This window comes from Erpetoichthys calabaricus, chromosome 13, assembly GCF_900747795.2.
Source record: "Erpetoichthys calabaricus chromosome 13, fErpCal1.3, whole genome shotgun sequence".
In the NCBI taxonomy this organism is placed as follows: domain Eukaryota; kingdom Metazoa; phylum Chordata; class Cladistia; order Polypteriformes; family Polypteridae; genus Erpetoichthys; species Erpetoichthys calabaricus.
Genome location: NC_041406.2, coordinates 122072752 through 122093484, shown reverse-complemented (window position 1 = coordinate 122093484; position 20733 = coordinate 122072752). Strand labels below are relative to the sequence as shown.

The following is a 20733-nucleotide window of genomic DNA, read 5'->3' as shown; positions in this document are numbered from 1 at the left end:
ACCAGAAAAGACGGCTGGCAAAAAGTGGCCGACAAATTAAACGCTAAGTAGTGTGCATTGTACTTACTGAAAGCAGCGTTTCATTTCCTATGTGTCAGATGAATTATTATTTAATATGTCATAATTTCAGATCAAACGTGAGCACAAGGAGAATATGGGAACAGGTTAAAGTAAAGTACAAGAATATACTTCAAACTGGTAAATATTGGTATATAACTATTTAAAGAATTGTTGACATAAATAATCATATATAATATAAAAAACATTAATTTTAAAGCTAATAAGAAGGCAGACAAGCAAAAAACAGGTGGAGGTCCACGCAGTCCACACCTAACCCCTGCAGAAGAGTTGGCTCTCCAGCAAAATGCCCATCGCCCTGTTTCTGAGGGCATTCCAGGGGGAAGCTCCTCCTTAGAACCAGTGGCAGGATGCAGTGGTCACTTCATTTCAGGTAAAGGATGGTCATTGCATATATTTGTCCTCCATGTGTGCCATAGGTATGTTCCATATAGCCCTCTTTTTTGTTGGGTCAGTTGCAGGGAATATCATATCCCTTGAACCTGTGTCTGACCAACGAGATATTGACGAAGGTCAAATATTTGATGAAGACACTATGTCTGATTATTCATCAGGAGGAGAGGTACATTTTCCAAATAATGTTTGATCAAACTCCACTCTGATCAGTCCCATGTGCCCCAATCACATTTGGAAATCCTGGTAATGAGAATGTTAGGCTGATTGAGATTCTTCATGAAACTGTGGGTGTTTTAGCCTGTGTATTACCTACCTGCAATGGCATGAAATGCCTCTTTTATTGTCTGCACACACAGGTGTCCCGGAAAAACTATGAAAACCCGAAGGAAATATTTAAGAGCCAAACAGACATTACGAATTGCCTGGCAAACTGTACTTTTAGTTAGATTTTCTGCATCGCCTACAGTATATAAAAAAGTGCCACTTGTAAAAAACCTCAAAGCAATGCATACTGTCTATGTGGTTGTGAGAGCCTGACTTCGCCGAGTTTGACTTCGAATATAAGGTGCTAATAAATCTTTGAGGTACAATATTTCCCCTCGGCTAAAGTGGTATCTTTCAAAAAGAATTTCCTCCAGGAGCAATAAAGGATCTTGCCGATCGCGCAAAACCCTCTCTATATGAAATTCTCTTCATATAATTTGCGCACCAATATCAATTGGTCGCTCATTCATGAATGGCGAAGCCATGACTGGATGACTTCCCACGCACCGTCACCGATTACATGTGTAAACTAATCCTTGTTTACGCAGAACAAACCTGCTCCGAGCAGGTTTGAGGATTAGGATGTGTTGCTATGACAACACTTCCAGCAAGAGTTTCGAAAAACCGACAGATCCAGGATCAGGCCAAATCGTCAACAATTACATCCGGCTAATCAACTAATCCACGTACGAAAAATACCCCCCAGGTCTGGATTTAAAACACAATTAAAATCTCCAGCCATTATGATTTTATGAGTGCTTATATTGGGAATTAATACAAATACATTTTGGATAAAATCTCTATCATCTACATTAGATGCATAAATATTTATCAAAATTGCTTTAGATTTGAATAAGTTATCCATTACTATGACACAGTACTCTTCAGGATCAGATACTACATCTGATGCTACAAATGAGATTCTCTTACAGTATGTATTAAGATTCCAGCACCTCTGGTGCTCTTGGTATACTGTAGCTGGAGTAAAAAATTTGGGTGATCCAATCTCTTGGCAATTGAAACTAGTCCTCATTTGTTAAGTGAGTCTCCTCTAAGAATACTATTTTAGCATTTAAGTCTGTGAGATGGGTGAATACTTTTATAAATCAAGTTCAATATTTGATAAGAGAGATACTGCTTCTGAACGTTTGAGGACATTATGTAATCTTAATTAAAAGTGTGTTGTTTCATAATTTTTCTTTGACTTTATACAGTTTCATTATTGCCAAGTCATATGGCTAAGGATCTTATCTTTATGTTGGCAATTATAGTTTAGGGGGTAAAAAGGATACATAAGAAATAACTTGCACTTTTTCTCTCCCCTGCCTTCCCCTCAAAATCTCCCCCATTTTGCCTACCTAACTGAGGTTACACCACACTTCACAGTTACTTAATGGTTAAGTAAAAAGTGACCAAAAAAGAAAATGGAGAATATAGTTGTGGCAAATGTATAATAATAATAATAATAATAATAATGCATTTTACTTATAGGGGCACTTTACATTAGCAGTAAATCTCAAAGTGCAACATAAAAATATTAAACAAAGGCAAGGCAAGATAAAAACAGAGATAAAACAACAATAATTATAGCATTCTTGTTAAATTTTTTTATTAATATTATATCAAGTTGCAAACAGATCCTTCTTTGCATTGCCAACGCATGACATTGTAACGGCCGACCCCTTTACCCAGCCGGCAGCTACACCTCCAAGACCTGTGGCCTGGATAATTTACTGAGACTGAATCTAACTATCAAGCCGTACTTCTAACCAATTAAACTTTTCCCCACAATCGACGGTGTAAATATAAGTACACAAAAGCAGGATGTAAAATTAAACGGATTAAATGTATTAAATGAAACAACAAGACATGCAAAAAATAGAGAACAGATATAAATATAAATATCCCTCCACCCCAGCAACAACAAGACACCACCAAATATAAATACAACAAAAACCCCCCCTTGCCCCTGTAACATATAAACACACAACACGAACAACAAAAATTGAATGCGATACAGCAATGAATGTGAACTTGAGTCCGGTTATAAAAAACTGTCCTGAATGCGGTTGACTGAATTAGCGAAAAATGAGTCGTTTGATTTTCCCCGGACAAAATGGAGCAGCCTCACCGTGAATCCTCGGTGCGTGGTGGATGATTAATTCCGACCCCGGGGTCTCTCGTGATGAGGTTCTTGAAGCAAGTCCGGCGGAGAGAAAAACAAACTGGATGGAAATGCACGATGTGGAATATAACAGGTACAGATGGCTCGTGGTCATGAATGTGAAAAAATCTCCTTCTCTCCTCTCCTTCCTTCTCCTCCTGCTGGCTTAAATAGTCCTGTGACGGCAGTAATTGATTAATCGTGAACAGGTGTTTTCCAGGTTTGCGGCTGTGGTCTCCTTCCATCATCCGTCCCCCTTTACGGGGACGGCATTAACTGATACACATACAAACAGCAAACGGGACAATGAAACAAGACGCACTCAGAACTGACATTTACAACACTTAACTATGTGGCCCCGCTACAACATGACTCATGTTCATGTTTAAAAGGATGTTGAAATTAGTTTTTTAGTTCTTCAGCTTCATCTTCAGGAGAACTAAAGAATTGTCCATCAACTATTACTTTCAGTTTAGCTGGAAACAAGAGGCTATATCTGATTTCAGCTTGAGTAAGCACTGTTTTTCTACTGTAGAAAGCAGCTCATTTTGCAGCTGTTGAATGAGAGAATCCTGGGAAAATATGAATATAAATGTTTTCAAATATAATCTTATCTTTCTACCTGGCAATCAACATCAAATTTTCTTTATACTGTAGTTTATCAAATCTGGTAATCAGGCTTCTCGGTTTTGAGGCTTTCGATTCAAAAAATTGATATCCACGAGATTTCAGCCTTTTCCTATTATTTTGGAAAATAATTCAGCTACAAATTTCACAGGGTTTGGACTTTCACAGTTTTCAAGAACTCCTTTGATTCTATGGATCCTTCTATATCTGTTTTAAAACACTGCTAATTTATCACAAAGCACTTTGCATTCAAATTCTAAAGTGGTTGCCTTTTTGTCAGTTGCTCTACTTCTATACGTCATAAACATTTGCTTAACTTCTTCCAGGTGAGCACCAAGTATTCTGATTTTATCCTCAATTTTGCTAATATTTTCCCATATTTTTCCTTCAATTTTTGCTAGATTTTCTTAACGCTTTACATCAAAGTTATTACTTAAACCTACTTCCTGATCCTTTATGGCCTGCTTCAACTTATCTGTTCTGGTGTGTTACCGCTATATCATTCTTTATATGCTATATATCATTCTTTATATAATTTATATTTACTATGATTGTGGTAAACCACACCTTCAACTCAGACAACGCAATTTCATCTGCATCATGTCTGTGAACCAAAATCAGAGTTTCATATTCCATTAGGGTTGATGCTGCTGACTCACAGGGGGTGTTGGTAGTTGCTAATACCTGTGATAAAGAGGCCCTGCTAAGTTCAGATTTGCCACTTGAAAGAGGTGAATTTTCATTGCCCACTTCACTCTTCATTTTGTTTTGATCCAGTTTAATATAATTATGAAAAGATGTCAGCCATAAACATAATAAAGACATCTTAAGAGCAGTTAGATTTATATTTTTATACATACAGTATATGGTTTACATATAGTATATATACAAGCCTCAAGGAAGTTAAAAACATCAGAATTAAAGTTTGTGTATTTGCTGACTAACTACAATGAGTACCAAGTGGAACAGGTCAGTACTTTTTACAGCTATTTTTTCTGTTAATAGCTTAGCTGTTTCTTTGTCAACTACTCGTGAGCAAATTGTTGTGTGAGAGAATTGTTGTGTGTGTTCAGTTTGCCATTGTTTGCAGTGGTGGCAGTACAGTGGTAAGAACAGCACAATAAAAGCACAAGCAGGTGAAGCAGTCAGAGAGTAAGTAAATAATGAATTATGTCATATATACAAATTGTAAATACATAAGTGATTTTTCCAGAAAGGAAGGTACATCTTGCTCATACCAAATGTTTACACTAGAAAATGAGAGTGAAAAGTACATAATGGAGGACTGGGGTTGATTTTAAGCAATTACTGTAGTGATGGTTGAATTGGGCTACAAAATGAGTAAAGAAAGAAAGAAAGAAAGAAAGAAAGAAAGAAAGAAAGAAAGAAAGAAAAGGAAAGCTGCTATGAAACTGTTTGTATTTGCTTTAATCTTTTATTTTTAACTTAATTTTTTTTTTAATCTGTTTACCAGACATCAAACAAACTTTAGGAACAGAAGCCAATATATTGTGTGCCTTGTATGACATTGGACTTTTCCCACGTGCAAACCCAACACCTCCAGCTCAGGGCTGTTGAACTTAAGCAGGACATAGTTAGCCTAGATCTTGCCCAGGTGTCCTTTAAGGGGATAGTGTGCATCCATAAGAGATGAGATAAGAGACACCACACCAGAGGTTTAGGGAGATAGAGAAATGTGGGTCATTGTCAGAAACAAATGCAGACTAATAGATGCACTAGATGCACACTGTGCCAGGGCATCAGCTATATAGACTGGGGTTAACTCTGGGGTAGTAGGCAGCGAAAAGGAGCCCCAACAAATCACCTTAAAACTAGTACTCAGGTTTGCTCAAAGGACTGAGAATCCTATAGTTTTGTGGCTTTTCCAGTACATAGTTTGAAAGATCTCCCAGAATGGGTGGGTTCCTGGCTAGAGTCAGGGATAAAACCAAATGTCATGGTTCATGTTTAAATAAATGATACACGTAAAAGCAGACTGCCCAGATCCAAATTTAAGGGGTTTTGTTGCTAAGCTTATTAGCAGAACTAACAAAGTGGATTTCACTGTAGTTTTGCCTGTGCCACTGTATTGCAGTGGAAACCAGCAAAACTGTCTGGCCGTTTTACTTCACATAAAGCCTGAAGTTGCATAAGATCTACAGGAGGCAAAAGTACCTAAAAAGACTGTAGATTCTATGAGGTAATTCAAGGACACAAATTTATCTGATGAACTTAGTTAAGAGGGAACCAACCATACTGTCCTTGGGATCAAAAAACAACAAGTCACACCTGATGTCAAGCTAATGGTAGGGAAATGAAACAACGTCAATACACATAAAAAGAACAGACAATGGACTATTGATATTTGATCTGGCTAACAATAAAAACAATATTTTAACCAATGTAATGAGAGGGGACAATTTTTGTCCCTGACAGGCTGAAACCTGATGTCTTTCCTAGCCAGGGAGCCATGGAAAACAAAGGACAGCTGGGGAGGGGTGATAATCCTCTGCAATTCCAGGGCATGGGCACAGGAAATGCTGCGGCTGCATCTACAGCGGAGCTGGCATCCCAGGAACCTTGGAAGGACACTGTGATTGTGCCTTGGTGCCTGAAATGTCAGGACAGTGGGTGATTGCTTTCTATGGGCAGAACATTCCCCCATCCGGCAAGCCCCAGTATGGATGGCCACATTGCAGCATGGGAGTTGTGGTCCCAGGGGTTTTCCCTACCAAGTTCTGTGGATACTGACAACACAAGGAGCACTGGAGTATTGCCTGGCAACAGATTAAGTATGGAAAGTACTCCCAGGTTTGAGGTTAAAAACGAGTCCCCCACTTGACTCAGTAGGAGCTGGAGTCAAATGTGGAGCAGGGAGTGGAGGAGTAGAAAAAGAAAAGAAAAGGTAGAAAAAGAAGAGAACAAGTTCTGCTGTATTGTTGAGTAGTGCTGAAAGTACTGTTTAAATTAAAAACTGGGAAAGTTGAGGTTCAATTGTGTCAATGTCAATTTATTTATATAGCACATTTAAAACAACATAGGTATGCTGTGGCCAAAGTGCTTTACAATAAAAGAAGAAAAAACATACAATTAACATAAATAACATATATAGAAATAAAATAAATGAACATTAATAAAATAAATAATAAATAGAAGTAAGATTGCATAATCACAATGAGGAAACCATCAGTATTACTGAAGGTCACGGAAAGCAAGTGAATAGAAATGAGTCTTTAATCTTGTTTTGAAGAGTTCAATTGTAGACGACTCCTTTATATGATGAGGTAAAGAGTTCCACAGGTGAGGAGCAGCAGCTGCAAAAGCCCTGTCCCCCTTAGTTTTACACTTGGCACGAGGGACAACAAGAGACAACTGACCAGAAGGTCTAAGCACTCTAGATGGCTGGTGTAAAACACACAATTCAGATAAATAGGCCGGAGAAAGCCCATATAAAGATTTAAAAACTAGCAACAAGATTTTAAAATCAATTCGAAAATTGGCAGGCAGCCAGTGTAAAGAAGCTAATATTGGAGAAACAGAAACAGACTTTCTTGCCCAAACCAGAAAGCAAGCGGCAGCATTTTGGACCAACTGTAACCTGCGTATCAGGATTTGCTAATCCCAGAATACAGCGAGTTGCAGTAATCAAGGCGAGAAAAGATAAAAGCATGAGTAGCTTTCTCAAGATCCCTAGAAGATAAGAAAAGGCTTGATCTTACCTAAAAGACGAAGCTGGAAAAAGCAACTCTTGACTACAGAATTAATGTGTTTCTCAAAAGAGGGGTTACTGTCAAAAATAACATGAAGATTGCGGACTTGAGGTTTGCAAAAGACAGAGAAAGAGCCGACAAGTTCAAGACCAATTTGGGCTTTAGCTGATGGACCCGCTATAAGCACCTCCGTTTTATTTTGATTCAGATCAAGAAAATTATTAGCCATCCATGATCTTAGTTCAAAAAGACAGTTGTGCAGTTGATTCATTGCACGTTGCAGACGGGAATATAAACCTGTGTATCATCAGCATAGCAGTGAAAAGAAATGTTAAATTTCCTAAAAATAGCTCCAATAGGGTGAAGATATATAGAGAATAAAATAGGACCCAAAATGGTTCGCTAAGGAACACCACATTTAAGAGGAGCAGTAGACGAAAAAGAGGAATTTAAAGTCACTGAAAAGTGTCTACCAATTAGATATGATCTGAACCAGTTAAGAGCAGCCCCTTTAAGCCCAACAAGATGTTCAAGCCGCAACAGCAATATCTCATGGTCAATAGTGTCAAAGGCAGCAGACAGGTCAAGGAGGACAAGGACTGCAGCACCACCTGAGTCAGTAATAATAGAGGTGTCACTGAATACTTTTAGGAGGGCCATCTCAACACCATGATAATGCCTAAAGCCATATCGGTAGATCTCAAATAAATTATTGGAGCTAAGGTGATCAACCAATTGATTATAAATAATTCTTTCTAATATTTTAGCCAGAAATGGCAACTGGGATTTTCCACAAAAGTACCCAAGGCCTTCAAGCTTTGCAGTTGTTGGATCTTCCAAAGCAGAGGCTGATTACCAATGTGCCAACCTGGTAGAGTAGTGTACATGATATGGCTGAACATTTCCTAGAGCAACAACTAGCAATCACTACTGAATTTCACAGAGTCGCATATAAAAAATGCAATAGTATTTGTATAGGAAGTGAAGACAGTAAAAGTGACCATTTCTATTATGTCAGATGATAATAACACACTTTCAGTCACTGCCCCACTTCATGCACAGCTTCTGCAAGACACACGTGGGAGTCTGGGAGATACAGTATAGCCTCTTTGTCAGAGATATAAATGATGCTCTTCAACAAGACCTGAAGAAATGGTATGCAAGTATGCAAGGTAAACTGAAATTCATAAATGTCTGTCAAATATTATAGGCCCAGAATACAATTTAAAATTAGCTTCTTTTCAGTAGCTGACTGTGCATTACACATCATAGTATAGTATTATAGTATCTTGCATATGGGAAGTATGCAATAGTGAGTGTTTTTTTTAGTGAGCCAGGATGGTACATAAACTTTGTACAGGAAAGATACAGTGCTTCAGGACAGGGAGCCTGACAGCTTTGCTTATGTGAGAGTTTGCAGATGTGTAGGGGAGCTTTGCATGCTGTGCAAACATTTCAAAGGTTTTACGTCTGGTAAGTGAGCTGGCAGCACTTCAGGGAAGATAGTCAGTGAAACCATTGTTGTGACTTATTTACAAAATCAAAGGAGGTTTAATGGGAACAGTTGCACCATGATAGTTTACATTAAAAACAGAGCAATATGAATGTATTGAGAAGGCATAAGAGCAAGACATACTGTTTAAACTAGGAAATGGGGGACAAGGAATTTAGGTCAGGCCAAGTTTATAACTTTATATACAGTATAAACAGACAGTAGTATTAACTATTAAAAATATGTAAGGTAACTTGGCAATTTCCACCCCACTGTTAATAATCAAAAATAATATGAGTAATATATGAAAAATCGCTTGCCTTAATGCATAAAGTATGAATAATAAAGCAAATAAGACAGAGTTCTATGTAGCTGCACATAATTATGATATTATAGGAATAACATAAATCTGAGAAACAAGGTGATTATAGTATAGATAGTGTGCCATACGGCTGGGGCGCTTGACTGGCTGGGACGACTCCTCGCTGGAAGGACCAGGGGAGGGAACATATCCAGAGAATTTCCTCCCCCAAAGCGCTATGTGGCAGCCCCCTTGGGTTGCAGCAGTGCATCTCTCCATGGGAGTTGAAGTGTGATACAGCCCAGTTGGGTTCAGTGGGCGAAGCCAGGGGGTGCTGCTGAGCCCTTATGGGCAGATCTTCCGCCACACCCGGAAGTGCTGCTGGAAGTGGATCAACAAGCACCTGAAGCACTTCCGGATGCCTTATAAAAGGAGTCACAGCCACTACTCTGGGAGCCAGAATCAGGTGGGAGTAGACAAAGCTTTGAGAAAAAAAAAAATGAGAAAGAAGAGATTGGTATTGTGCTGAATTGTGTTGTGCTTGTGGTAAAAGGGAAGGCATTTCCCATGGGAAATAGAAAAAAAAAACTTGTGTCCCACGTCTGTCTGTGTCTGGTTTTGGCAGCGGTATGCTCCCTTGTGGTCCACAATAGTTACAGATTGTTTAGGAAACACTGAAAAATAAAATATCTATTTATGCCTGCTTTAAATGAGTGGTGAGCCACTGCTTAAAAAGATTTGGATTTGGCTGCAAAGCATTAGGGACAGGGACCTGATATTGTCAGTTTGTTATACATTCCTAATCCAGATAATAGCTGTAATATGCATCTTTTTAATAATATTAAAAAAGCAAGTTTATAGAGGAACAAATTTAAAAGAATTTTACATGCCATGGACCCTGCTCCCTGGCCTGTCCAGGAAGCCAATATAAAGTATGGTCAGGAAGGTAGGTGCAATATTCCCCCAAGAGCTAGGAGGTGGACTCTGAGAGCTAGGAGGACGGACACTGCGACATTAGATGCACCAGGGCTAGGGTTAGCGTCCCTGCAGCCACAGATGAGAATGTTGGATGGGGAAGCAACGCGATCGGGATGGTTGACAATCTCTTTCACAGTCAGGAGGCCAGAAATATGGGACAGAGGGAGACTACCTAATATAGGCAGGCAGTCCCACCATACACTGGGTGGCTGCATCCCTTTTGGCAAGCCCCAGTACGGATGCCCACACTGCTGCATGGGAGTTAAAGTCCCATAGGGATGCCATGTTGGGTTCTGTGGCAGCTGCTAGTGTGTGCTTTTGGTTGCGCCTGATCGAGAAGTGCTTTCAGGAAACAATGGACTGAGCTATAGCAGTACTCCGGGGTTAGGTGTTAAAATAGACCCCTCCGCTTGGCCCAGGGAGTCACAGTCAGGAAAGGAGAAGTACAACACTCACCTGGGAGGAGTGGAGGAGAAAAGAAAAGAACAGAAAAAAAGAAAACAAAACAAAAGACTTGGATTGCATTGTGCTATTTGGAGAGAAGCCTGTTAAAGATACACTTTGTTATTAATAAAAGCAATGCATTTGAACTTGGAACTGTACAGGCCACAAGGTTTATTTCAAAATGAAGAAGTAGCAAGAAATTAAGGAAAACTCTGCAGTACATAAACAAGGTGAAAAAAAGTAATAAAGAATATATACATACAAGACAAATAACTACAATGCTAACCATAAAGCTTACAGAAAGGACATTTGGAAAGTTAAAATGCAATTTGAGAGAATTTACTGCAGAAAATATGAAGGAGGACCCAAAGAGATTTTATTAGAAGTAAAAAATTAAGGAGGAAGTAAGGATGGTTATCAGTGATACAGAAATTGCAAAAAGATGCAATTATTAAGGAAAATATCAAACTATATATTTTTTCTATACTATTTTAATCTGTCAATTTCAATTTTAATGTTTATTTTAGCAAATTTACTTGTGTTTAGTTTTATCTCAAAAATAGCTATTTGATTAAGATTAAGAAATGTATGATGTGTGGCAGCTTAGCAAAGTGATTGTAGAAACATGGGTATTTTCTGAAAGTTTGTCACTCCCATGAATAACCATATCCATCTGTTCTAGGAGCAGTCTGTTAACTTTGACAGCACTAGGCATTCTAAACTTCAGATCAAAAATTTCACAGTACCTTAAGAATGTCACAGAACCTTTAGACATTCCTGATTTAATAAAGAGCTCTACCAGCATACTTCTCTCTTTCTGTTTTCAATTAATTCAGGTGATTAGACAGCTGCCAAACTTAAAGTTTATTGACCAAAAGTAACCTGTCATTCTATCATCTTTAGTAGGTTTGTGGTTTTCTGGCATGTCACAGTCCTCAACCTGTTTAATTCTTTCAGGGCTGATGTCGACTTTTGTCGAAATTCAGGGGTAGAGCACGGTAATTAGCTGTAAACTGCGACAAAACTCACCCTTACATTTTAGTTTGACCCTCTTTGCTAGAAGGAAAATTAAGTAGCTTTGTTGATTTGAACTTGATTCCCTGCGTGAGTATCCATCCATCCATTGTCTCCCGCTTATCCGAGGTCGGGTCGCGGGGGCAGCAGCTTGAGCAGAGATGCCCAGACTTCCCTCTCCCCGGCCACTTCTTCTAGCTCTTCCGGGAGAATCCCAAGGCGTTCCCAGGCCAGTCAAGAGACATAGTCTCTCCAGCGTGTCCTGGGTCTTCCCCGGGGCCTCCTCCCGGTTGGACGTGCCCGGAACACCTCACCAGGGAGGCGTCCAGGAGGCATCCTGATCAGATGCCCGAGCCACCTCATCTGACTCCTCTCGATGCGGAGGAGCAGCGGCTCTACTCTGAGCCCCTCCCGGATGACTGAGCTTCTCACCCTATCTTTAAGGGAAAGCCCAGACACCCTGCGGAGGAAACTCATTTCAGCCGCTTGTATTCGCGATCTCGTTCTTTCGGTCACTACCCATAGCTCATGACCATAGGTGAGGGTAGGAACATAGATCGACTGGTAAATTGAGAGCTTCGCCTTGCGGCTCAGCTCCTTTTTCACCACGACAGACCGATGCAACGCCCGCATTACTGCGGATGCCGCACCGATCCGCCTGTCGATCTCACGCTCCATTCTTCCCTCACTCGTGAACAAGACCCCGAGATACTTGAACTCCTCCACTTGGGGCAGGATCTCGCTACCAACCCTGAGAGGGCACTCCACCCTTTTCCGGTTGAGGACCATGGTCTCGGATTTGGAGGTGCTGATTCTCATCCCAGCCGCTTCACACTCGGCTGCGAACCGATCCAGAGAGAGCTGAAGATCACGGCCTGATGAAGCAAACAGGACAACATCATCTGCAAAAAGCAGTGACCCAATCCTGAGCCCACCAAACCGGACCCCCTCAACACCCTGGCTGCGCCTAGAAATTCTGTCCATAAAAGTTATGAACAGAATCGGTGACAAAGGGCAGCCCTGGCGGAGTCCAACTCTCACTGGAAACGGGTTCGACTTACTGCCGGCAATGCGGACCAAGCTCTGGCACTGATCGTACAGGGACTGAACAGCCCTTATCAGGGGGGCCGGTACCCCATACTCTCGGAGTACCCCCCACAGGATTCCCCGAGGGACACGGTCGAATGCCTTTTCTAAGTCCACAAAACACATGTAGACTGGTTGGGCAAACTCCCATGCACCCTCCAGGACCCTGCTAAGGGTATAGAGCTGGTCCACTGTTCCGCGACCAGGACGAAAACCACACTGTTCCTCCTGAATCCGAGGCTCGACTATCCGACGGACCCTCCTCTCCAGGACCCCTGAATAGACTTTTCCAGGGAGGCTGAGGAGTGTGATTCCTCTGTAGTTGGAACACACCCTCCGATCCCCCTTCTTAAAGAGGGGGACCACCACCCCGGTCTGCCAATCCAGAGGCACTGTCCCTGATGTCCATGCGATGTTGCAGAGGCGTGTCAGCCAAGACAGTCCTACAACATCCAGAGCCTTGAGGAACTCCGGGCGTATCTCATCCACCCCCGGGGCCCTGCCACCAAGGAGTTTTTTGACCACCTCGGTGACCTCAGTCCCAGAGATGGGGGAGCCCACCTCTGAGTCCCCAGGCTCTGCTTCCTCATTGGAAGGCATGTTAATGGGATTGAGGAGGTCTTCGAAGTATTCCCCCCACCGACCCACAACGTCCCGAGTCGAGGTCAGCAGCGCACCATCCCCACCATATACAGTGTTGACACTGCACTGCTTCCCCTTCCTGAGACGCCGGATGGTGGACCAGAATCTCCTCGAAGCCGTCCGAAAGTCATTCTCCATGGCCTCCCCAAACTCCTCCCACGCCCGAGTTTTTGCCTCAGCAACCACCAAAGCCGCATTCCGCTTGGCCTGCCGGTACCTATCAGCTGCCTCTGGAGTCCCACAGGACAAAAGGGTCCTGTAGGACTCCTTCTTCAGCTTGACGGCATCCTTCACCGCCGGTGTCCACCAGCGGGTTCGGGGATTGCCGCCACGACAGGCACCGACCACCTTACGGCCACAGCTCCGGTCAGCTGCCTCAACAATAGAGGCACGGAACATGGCCCATTCGGACTCAATGTCCCCCACCTCCCTCGGGATGTGGTCGAAGTTCTGCCGGAGGTGGGAGTTGAAGCTACTTCTGACAGGGGGCTCTGCCAGACGTTCCCAGCAGACTCTCACAACACGTTTGGGCCTACCACGCCTGACCGGCATCCTCCCCCACCAATCGAAGCCAACTCACCACCAGGTGGTGATCAGTTGACAGCTCCGCCCCTCTCTTCACCCGAGTGTCCAAGACATGTGGCCGAAAGTCCGACGACACGACCACAAAGTCGATCATCGAACTGAGGCCTAGGGTGTCCTGGTGCCAAGTGCACATATGAACACCCCTATGCTTGAACATGGTGTTCGTTATGGACAATCCGTGACGAGCACAGAAGTCCAATAACAAAACACCGCTCGGGTTCAGATCGGGGGGATTCCTCCAATCACGCCCTTCCAGGTCTCACTGTCATTGCCCACGTGAGCATTGAAGTCTCCCAGCAGAACGAGGGAGTCCCCAGAAGGTATGCCCTCTAGCACCCCCTCCAGGGACTCCAAAAAGGGTGGGTACTCCGAACTGCTGTTCGGTGCATACGCACAAACAACAGTTAGGACCCGTCCCCCCACCCGAAGGCGAAGGGAGGCTACCCTCTCGTCTACCGGGGTAAACCCCAATGTACAGGCTCCAAGTTGGGGGGCAATAAGTATACCCACACCTGCTCGGCGCCTCTCACCGGGGGCAACTCCAGAGTGGTAGAGAGTCCAGCCCCTCTCAAGGAGATTGGTTCCAGAGTCCAAGCTGTGCGTCGAGGTGAGCCCGACTATATCTAGCCGGAACCTCTCAACTTCGCGCACTAGCTCAGGCTCCTTCCCCTTCAGAGAGGTGACATTCCACGTCCCAAGAGCCAGTTTCTGTAGCCGAGGATCGGACTGCCAAGGTCCCCGCCTTCGGCCACCACCCAACTCACACTGCACCCGACCTCCTTGGCCCCTCCCATAGGTGGTGAGCCCATGGGAAGCCCTGCATGAGTAGCAAAGAGCAAACAACCTCTAAAATGGCATCAACATCTGGCAAGAGACGTTTTACATATTATCGCTGAATCGGACTCTGATTTGTCGGACTTGGAATTTGATGCAAGTGATCAGGAGATGGACATCTAATATGAAAGTGAGGTACTAGCATCAGCTGATTAGTCCCCAGATGATCGTGATGTTGAACACGTTTGTGTAGCTGATATGCCTACAGCAGCACTCGCCTGGGAGGACCACCACTTATGATGACAAGAGGTACAAACCATCAAACCAATTGAGTCACACTGTGACTTCCATCGCCGCCCACCTGTGCGAAGGCAGCCAGCCCACCATGCATTCCAGCTGGCCATCGAGGTGCCCCCACGCAGCCACTGCCTCCAGAGATGCCGACACTTGTGCCAAAAGCAGCCACAGCACGTAGCAACAGACGTTTTATGTTGATTTATGTGTGAAACCAATGCTTTGTATGGTTTTCAGAAGACTGTTCTTTGGAAAAAGATATTCAGCCCTCAAAGAGTTAAAAACCTTTCTGGCAGCAGGTTAAAAGTGCTCTTTCCCTATAATTGAGTTCCACAACTCAGACAGCCATGCCACCAATTACAGTACGTGCTTGCTCTTGTTACTATCAGTGTCATATTCAAAGTTCTTCTAGACAGGACCGCGCCATTAATTAGTACTTTCTTTGCTGTGCGGCAGTATTCAAAACCATGTTCTGTCATGGAAGCTGGCAACCATCATGCTTATAATGCTATATGGCCATATAGTGCATAGCCTGAAAAAAGTGGGACAGTCCAAGGTTATTATAGTTTTGCCTTTTTATATTAGTTTTTATTTCTATATTTTTTCTGACCTTACTTTTAAGTTCAGTTTAGTTTTAGTTTTCCTCCATTGTGTAATTTTAGTTGTAATTTAGTTTTTATTTCACAAAGACATTTCTGTTTTATTTTTATATCTATTAATTTCAGTTTTAGTTTAAGTAAATATGGTATGGTTAAAGAGCTATTATGGAGTTTAGTTTTGTGTCACAGTCAGACAGAACTGTACACTTAACAGCTTTGGATATAATATTAGTTTAATGTTTGTGGAAGCTTACTACACTACATGGTTTACTATCTGGTTGATAATCAAAACCAGATACTGAATATGAACAATTTTACACAATTTTATAATTTGTAAAATATTTTCTATGTCATCTGTGCTGAACAAATCTGTACTGACTGTTGGCACGCTTTATCTTTTCCTTTTATTGCCCAGAATGGGCCAATTTGTAATGAAATTTAGGTGAATTTTAAGGTTTGAGTGTTTTTTACTCAAAATGTCTACCACACACAACATATCCTGCTCCAACACAATGTGCTTATAATGAATGCCTTCAATATTGCATTCAAAAATCTCCCATACTGGGCTTTGTTATTTTCTTCCAGTCATACTGACCTCCATCTCAGACACATACAATTTATAGACAGAATTTTGGCACCTGCAGGCCTGAAAAGATATAAAAAATCAGAAAAGAGGTTCTACTGTATCCTGACAGGTGTGATCATGAAAATCATTGGGGGTTAGGAAGAGCAGGAATTGAATCAGTGTGCAGACCCTACCTATCTATATTGAGGGAAATAAGGAAAAGCAAACATGTAGTATCAAGATTAGGGGCAGTGAGACTTGAATAACTCACGCATAAGAGCAGTGAACCCTTAATTAGCACAGTAAGTGTAACTAATAGGAGTGTGGACAGCCACAAAATGACAGAAACAGCATCTGAGATTAGGAACAATATATCCATATTACTAAACGAGAATGGTAAACTGGATATGGACGCAGGGACCTGCCCTTGGACGCAAAAGACATAGTGCGCAAGTGCCACACAAAGTCCCCCCCCAGAGTGAAACGGGAGAGACTATGCGCGTGCGCAGGCGCCACACAAGGCACCCCCCCCCCCCCCCCCCCCACACACACCAGATCAAAACGGGAGAGACTACGAACCGTCAGAGTAGGAAACAAACTAAAACGTCAAAAAGAGGTTAACGAACAGGGACAAACACTTGGAGAGCAGGTTACAGAACAAAGCCCCCCTCCCCAGAGTAAAACGAGAGAGACTACGAACCGTCTGACATGCCGCAAGCAGGATAAAGCGAGGTCAGAAATACAACACAGAGTAGGAAACAAAGTAAAACTTTATAGAGGGATTAAAGAACGGGGACGAACACATGGAGAGCGGGTTACAGATGATGTAAACTGGAATGCAACAGCTTCAGAAAAACCTAGGCACGACACACATGCACACCGAGATACAGAATATAAAGGCAGAAACAACGACAGTTAAACGTCCACACCACACAGCGGAGGCGGACCCGAAAGGTGCAGGCGCCTACATCGTGCGTCGGAAGGCGCGGTGAAGTACAAAAGGCAAAGGCGCCTACACAGCATGGTAAAAACCGACATAATACGGAAGGCGCAGGCGTCGCCGCCATATTGTGAGTGGCACTAATGCGTGGTGAAGGCGCAGGAGGAGACATAGTAAAACAAGAGGAGTCAACGCCCCACCCCAGAGTGAAACGGGACACACTACGGAGTCCACAAAGGTTCATACATCAAACCCGAGATGGTTCGGACACACGTCTGAAACCGCGGAAGCAAAACTGTCTCGGCTCCAAAACCAAACAGCTCAACAACTAACACAGCTTCGACACCGAGCCCGCGTGGACACATCTAATGAACGTGGACGCCTACAACTCGCGTCTCAAACTGCGTAGGCAAAGCAGGCACGGATTCAACACGACACAGCTCGAGTGACCGAGATACAAACACGCGCCTGCCTGGATATAATTAATGAACGCAGGCGCCTACAACGTGCGTCTGAAATGCCGCAGACCAGGCAGGCACTGCTCCAAAAAGAAAGAGCTCAAAGAGCTTCGTAGTAACAGTGGGGAGACCCAGAGTGACACGGGCGAACGCTCCGTATTAAACATACGTCATCCTCACACGTCCATACTATACAGCATAGGTGAATCACATTACAGTTAGGCATTATTAACAGCACGATAAACATCACAGTATCGCAAACAAATGAAAATTATTACTCGAAAAAGGGTAAATATATTCACCACGGACCAGGTGTCATTGAAACAAAAGCAGAATAAAGCGAGATCAGAAATGACAGACAGAGTAGAAAGCAAAGTAAAACGTCATAAACAGGTTAAACGAGGGGGCCAAACACATGGACAGCAGGTTACAGATAATGAAGACCGGAATTCAAATGCTTCAAAAACAAAAGCTTGACTGACCGAGATACAAACTGAAACGGGAAACACTACGGGGTCCGCAGTAGTCCACAATGCACCACATAATAGTACAGACGGAGCTCCGTATTAACAGTGGGGGGCCCCAGAGTGACACGGGCGAACGCTCCGTATTAAACGTACGTCATCCTCACACGTGGCTGCCCAGCGGGCACGGGTTCAAAACGCCGGGGGTAGGCGAGCGAAGCGAGCAGGGAGCGGAGCCCCCTTGTGCATTATCTAAACCTGTTTATCCAGACTAGGATCGCAGGAAACCTGGAGCCTTCCCCACCAGGTTTGGATGCAAGGCAGAAAAATCCCTGGTATACAAAAAGAATATATTTCAACTATCTATTTTGAGTGAGAAACACTGAAAAGAGGGGGACAAATATTTTAAAATACAATTCTGCTACTGGATTATTTTCACAATATCAGGTATTTTGAGCTGTAAATATGAACAAAAAAGATAAATTAATAAATATAAAATAAATACAAAACACATTAGTATGTTTAGTTTTTCATCACTTAGCATCACCTATAGTTCAGTTGCCAACTCAGGGATTTTACAAAGTTTGCATCACTTTGTTGTTAAACAATGTTTTTAAAGCAAAAGTGATTGGTCATTAACAATATGCTGATCTTGTATGATGACCTAATCAGTGCCATTTTATTTTCAAAAAGCAGGAGTCGTCTCCCATAGACTTTCTCATATACTCAGATATAGGGGTGGATATTTGAGGAGTAAACCACAAGACAATGATTATATTTTTATAATATGTACATTAAAGAACCATCAACAACAAATCAAATTAATACGATATTGAACAATTATTATAAAAGTAAAATTGAATAAATCGGACTCTGCAGCTGTATGAATAAAAAAATATTGAGTATGTGTTCAGGTAAAGTAAAACTTCTGGTTGATGAATTTGGCCCAAAAGTTAATACAGATCTACAAAATTTGGGTGTAACAACCACAAGCCAAATTTCATTCATCTATCTTGTTGCATTTTTGAGTTATCGTGTTTACACACACACAGACATAATTCCAAAAAACAGACTTTTCGGACTAAGGCAGGTGTAAAATGTCAAGATTCATCAAAATGTCGAGGATGTATTTTTTAATGATTACTATACTTTCTCTATACTTTGTATACGAGAAAGTAAAAACTGTTTCTCCGGTGCGAAGTGGCAGGTGAATTACTGTCAACAAAAAGCAGGCACCTGAGACATAAACTGAAACGTTACATACTCGTGATTTTGTTGAGCAGCACATTCCAATTTCAGGCGTTTGAATTACATCTTGATAAACAACAAGCGCAAAGAAAGGAGGCACGTGAATCACTTTCTATTTCCTATGCTTTAGGCGCCCGTATTCAGCTTGCTCTGTCACCACAAATGTTGTGTGAACAGTCGCACTCTGTCACCAGTCACCGTCTATTGGATGAATATATGTGGGCGGCTCTTGATAGGTGACTTTTTGTTTTAGAGTTAAAAGTTACAAGGGTTAAAGGCTGACGGCAAGAATATTCATTCAAAAATGAAAACTATAAACACTTTTAGTAAATTATTATTTTATTTCAGTCAGTCATTCCAACCACTTTAATAGTTTCGTTTAGTTTAGTTTTTCATTTCGGTTTTGTAAATTATTTTATTTCAGTTTACGAAAAAAATATTTAATAATAGTTTCAGTTTTGATTTTAGTTTTCATTAACTATAATAAACCTTGATACAGTCAACAGCAATATTCCCTCTAAGGATGGGTTGGTGGGAAAAAATGTTCAGTGACATTACCCTATGAGGAATTTTTAATATTATGCAACATGATTTAATCATGTGCAATAATCTAAAATTTGTATTCACTACAGGATACACTTGAAAATGTATGAAAACTGACAAACTGATGTATGGATAAAACCTTAGATTTGAAAAATAAAAAGATGTTTCTAAAGTTCAAGGAAACCAGCATATAGTAAAAGATAACTAGAAATATAGCTTTTCCCAAAAAACTTCAAACTTAAGAATATAATAAAAGTATTTCAATACTTTAAGTGAAGAAATTAATAAATAAGGGCATACCTTATTTGACCGCAGAGAAACACGTCCTCCGCAACGTGCACAGAATTTAGTTTGGCAATATGAACAGATGTGGCCACAGCCATCGGCAAACTTAGTTTTGTGGCAAATTCCACAGGTTGGGGCATCTCCTTTTTGCTCTTGTGACATCTGTGACTCTTCACCCATTTTCTTTACTTGATCTTTGTACATTTCAAACTGCTGGTGCAACTTCCTGCAAAAAGGTTAAAGAGGAAATAAGAGTATGGAAATGAAAATAATCTATCAAAAGATTGAGCTATATTATTTTAATTTTTAGTATTATGCTACTTGTAAGGCATACATTCCATTTCAAACAAGTAAAGTTTTAAAACCTTAAAATCAACTTTACTGGATGGCATACTTCTTATGATTTTTCTCCGATTTACCACAGAAGAGAAAAAGGAAATAAAATTGAAATATTCAAATATGTGATTAATTCAATGCCTTCCAAAAGATAAATAGAAATATTGTGATGTATTATACAAATTCTATCAGTCTGTATTCTCTAAATAGGTGCATCTATACTAATAAAAGGCAAAGCCCTCACTGACTCACTGACTGACTGACTGACTGACTCACTCATCACTAATTCTCCAACTTCCCGTGTAGGTAGAAGTCTGAAATTTGGCAGGCTCATTCCTTACAGCTTACTTACAAAAGTTAGGCAGGTTTTATTTCGAAATTCTACGCGTAATGGTCATAACTGGAACGTGTTTGACTGACTCACTCATCATTAATTCTCCAACTTC

At 41.7% G+C, this 20733-nt stretch overlaps 1 protein-coding gene across 22 annotated transcripts in view; it reads right to left on the bottom strand.

Moving 5' to 3' along the window:
- rims2a (regulating synaptic membrane exocytosis 2a) overlaps window positions 1-20733 on the bottom strand; it is a 1351795-nt gene that overhangs the window by 1059863 nt on the left and 271199 nt on the right. For all 22 annotated transcript variants that reach the window (XM_051936048.1, XM_051936053.1, XM_051936052.1 and 19 more), the window contains one exon: window positions 19967-20177. In XM_051936048.1, coding sequence (XP_051792008.1) covers window positions 19967-20177 — 211 coding nt within the window. The remainder of the gene's footprint in view (window positions 1-19966; window positions 20178-20733) is intronic.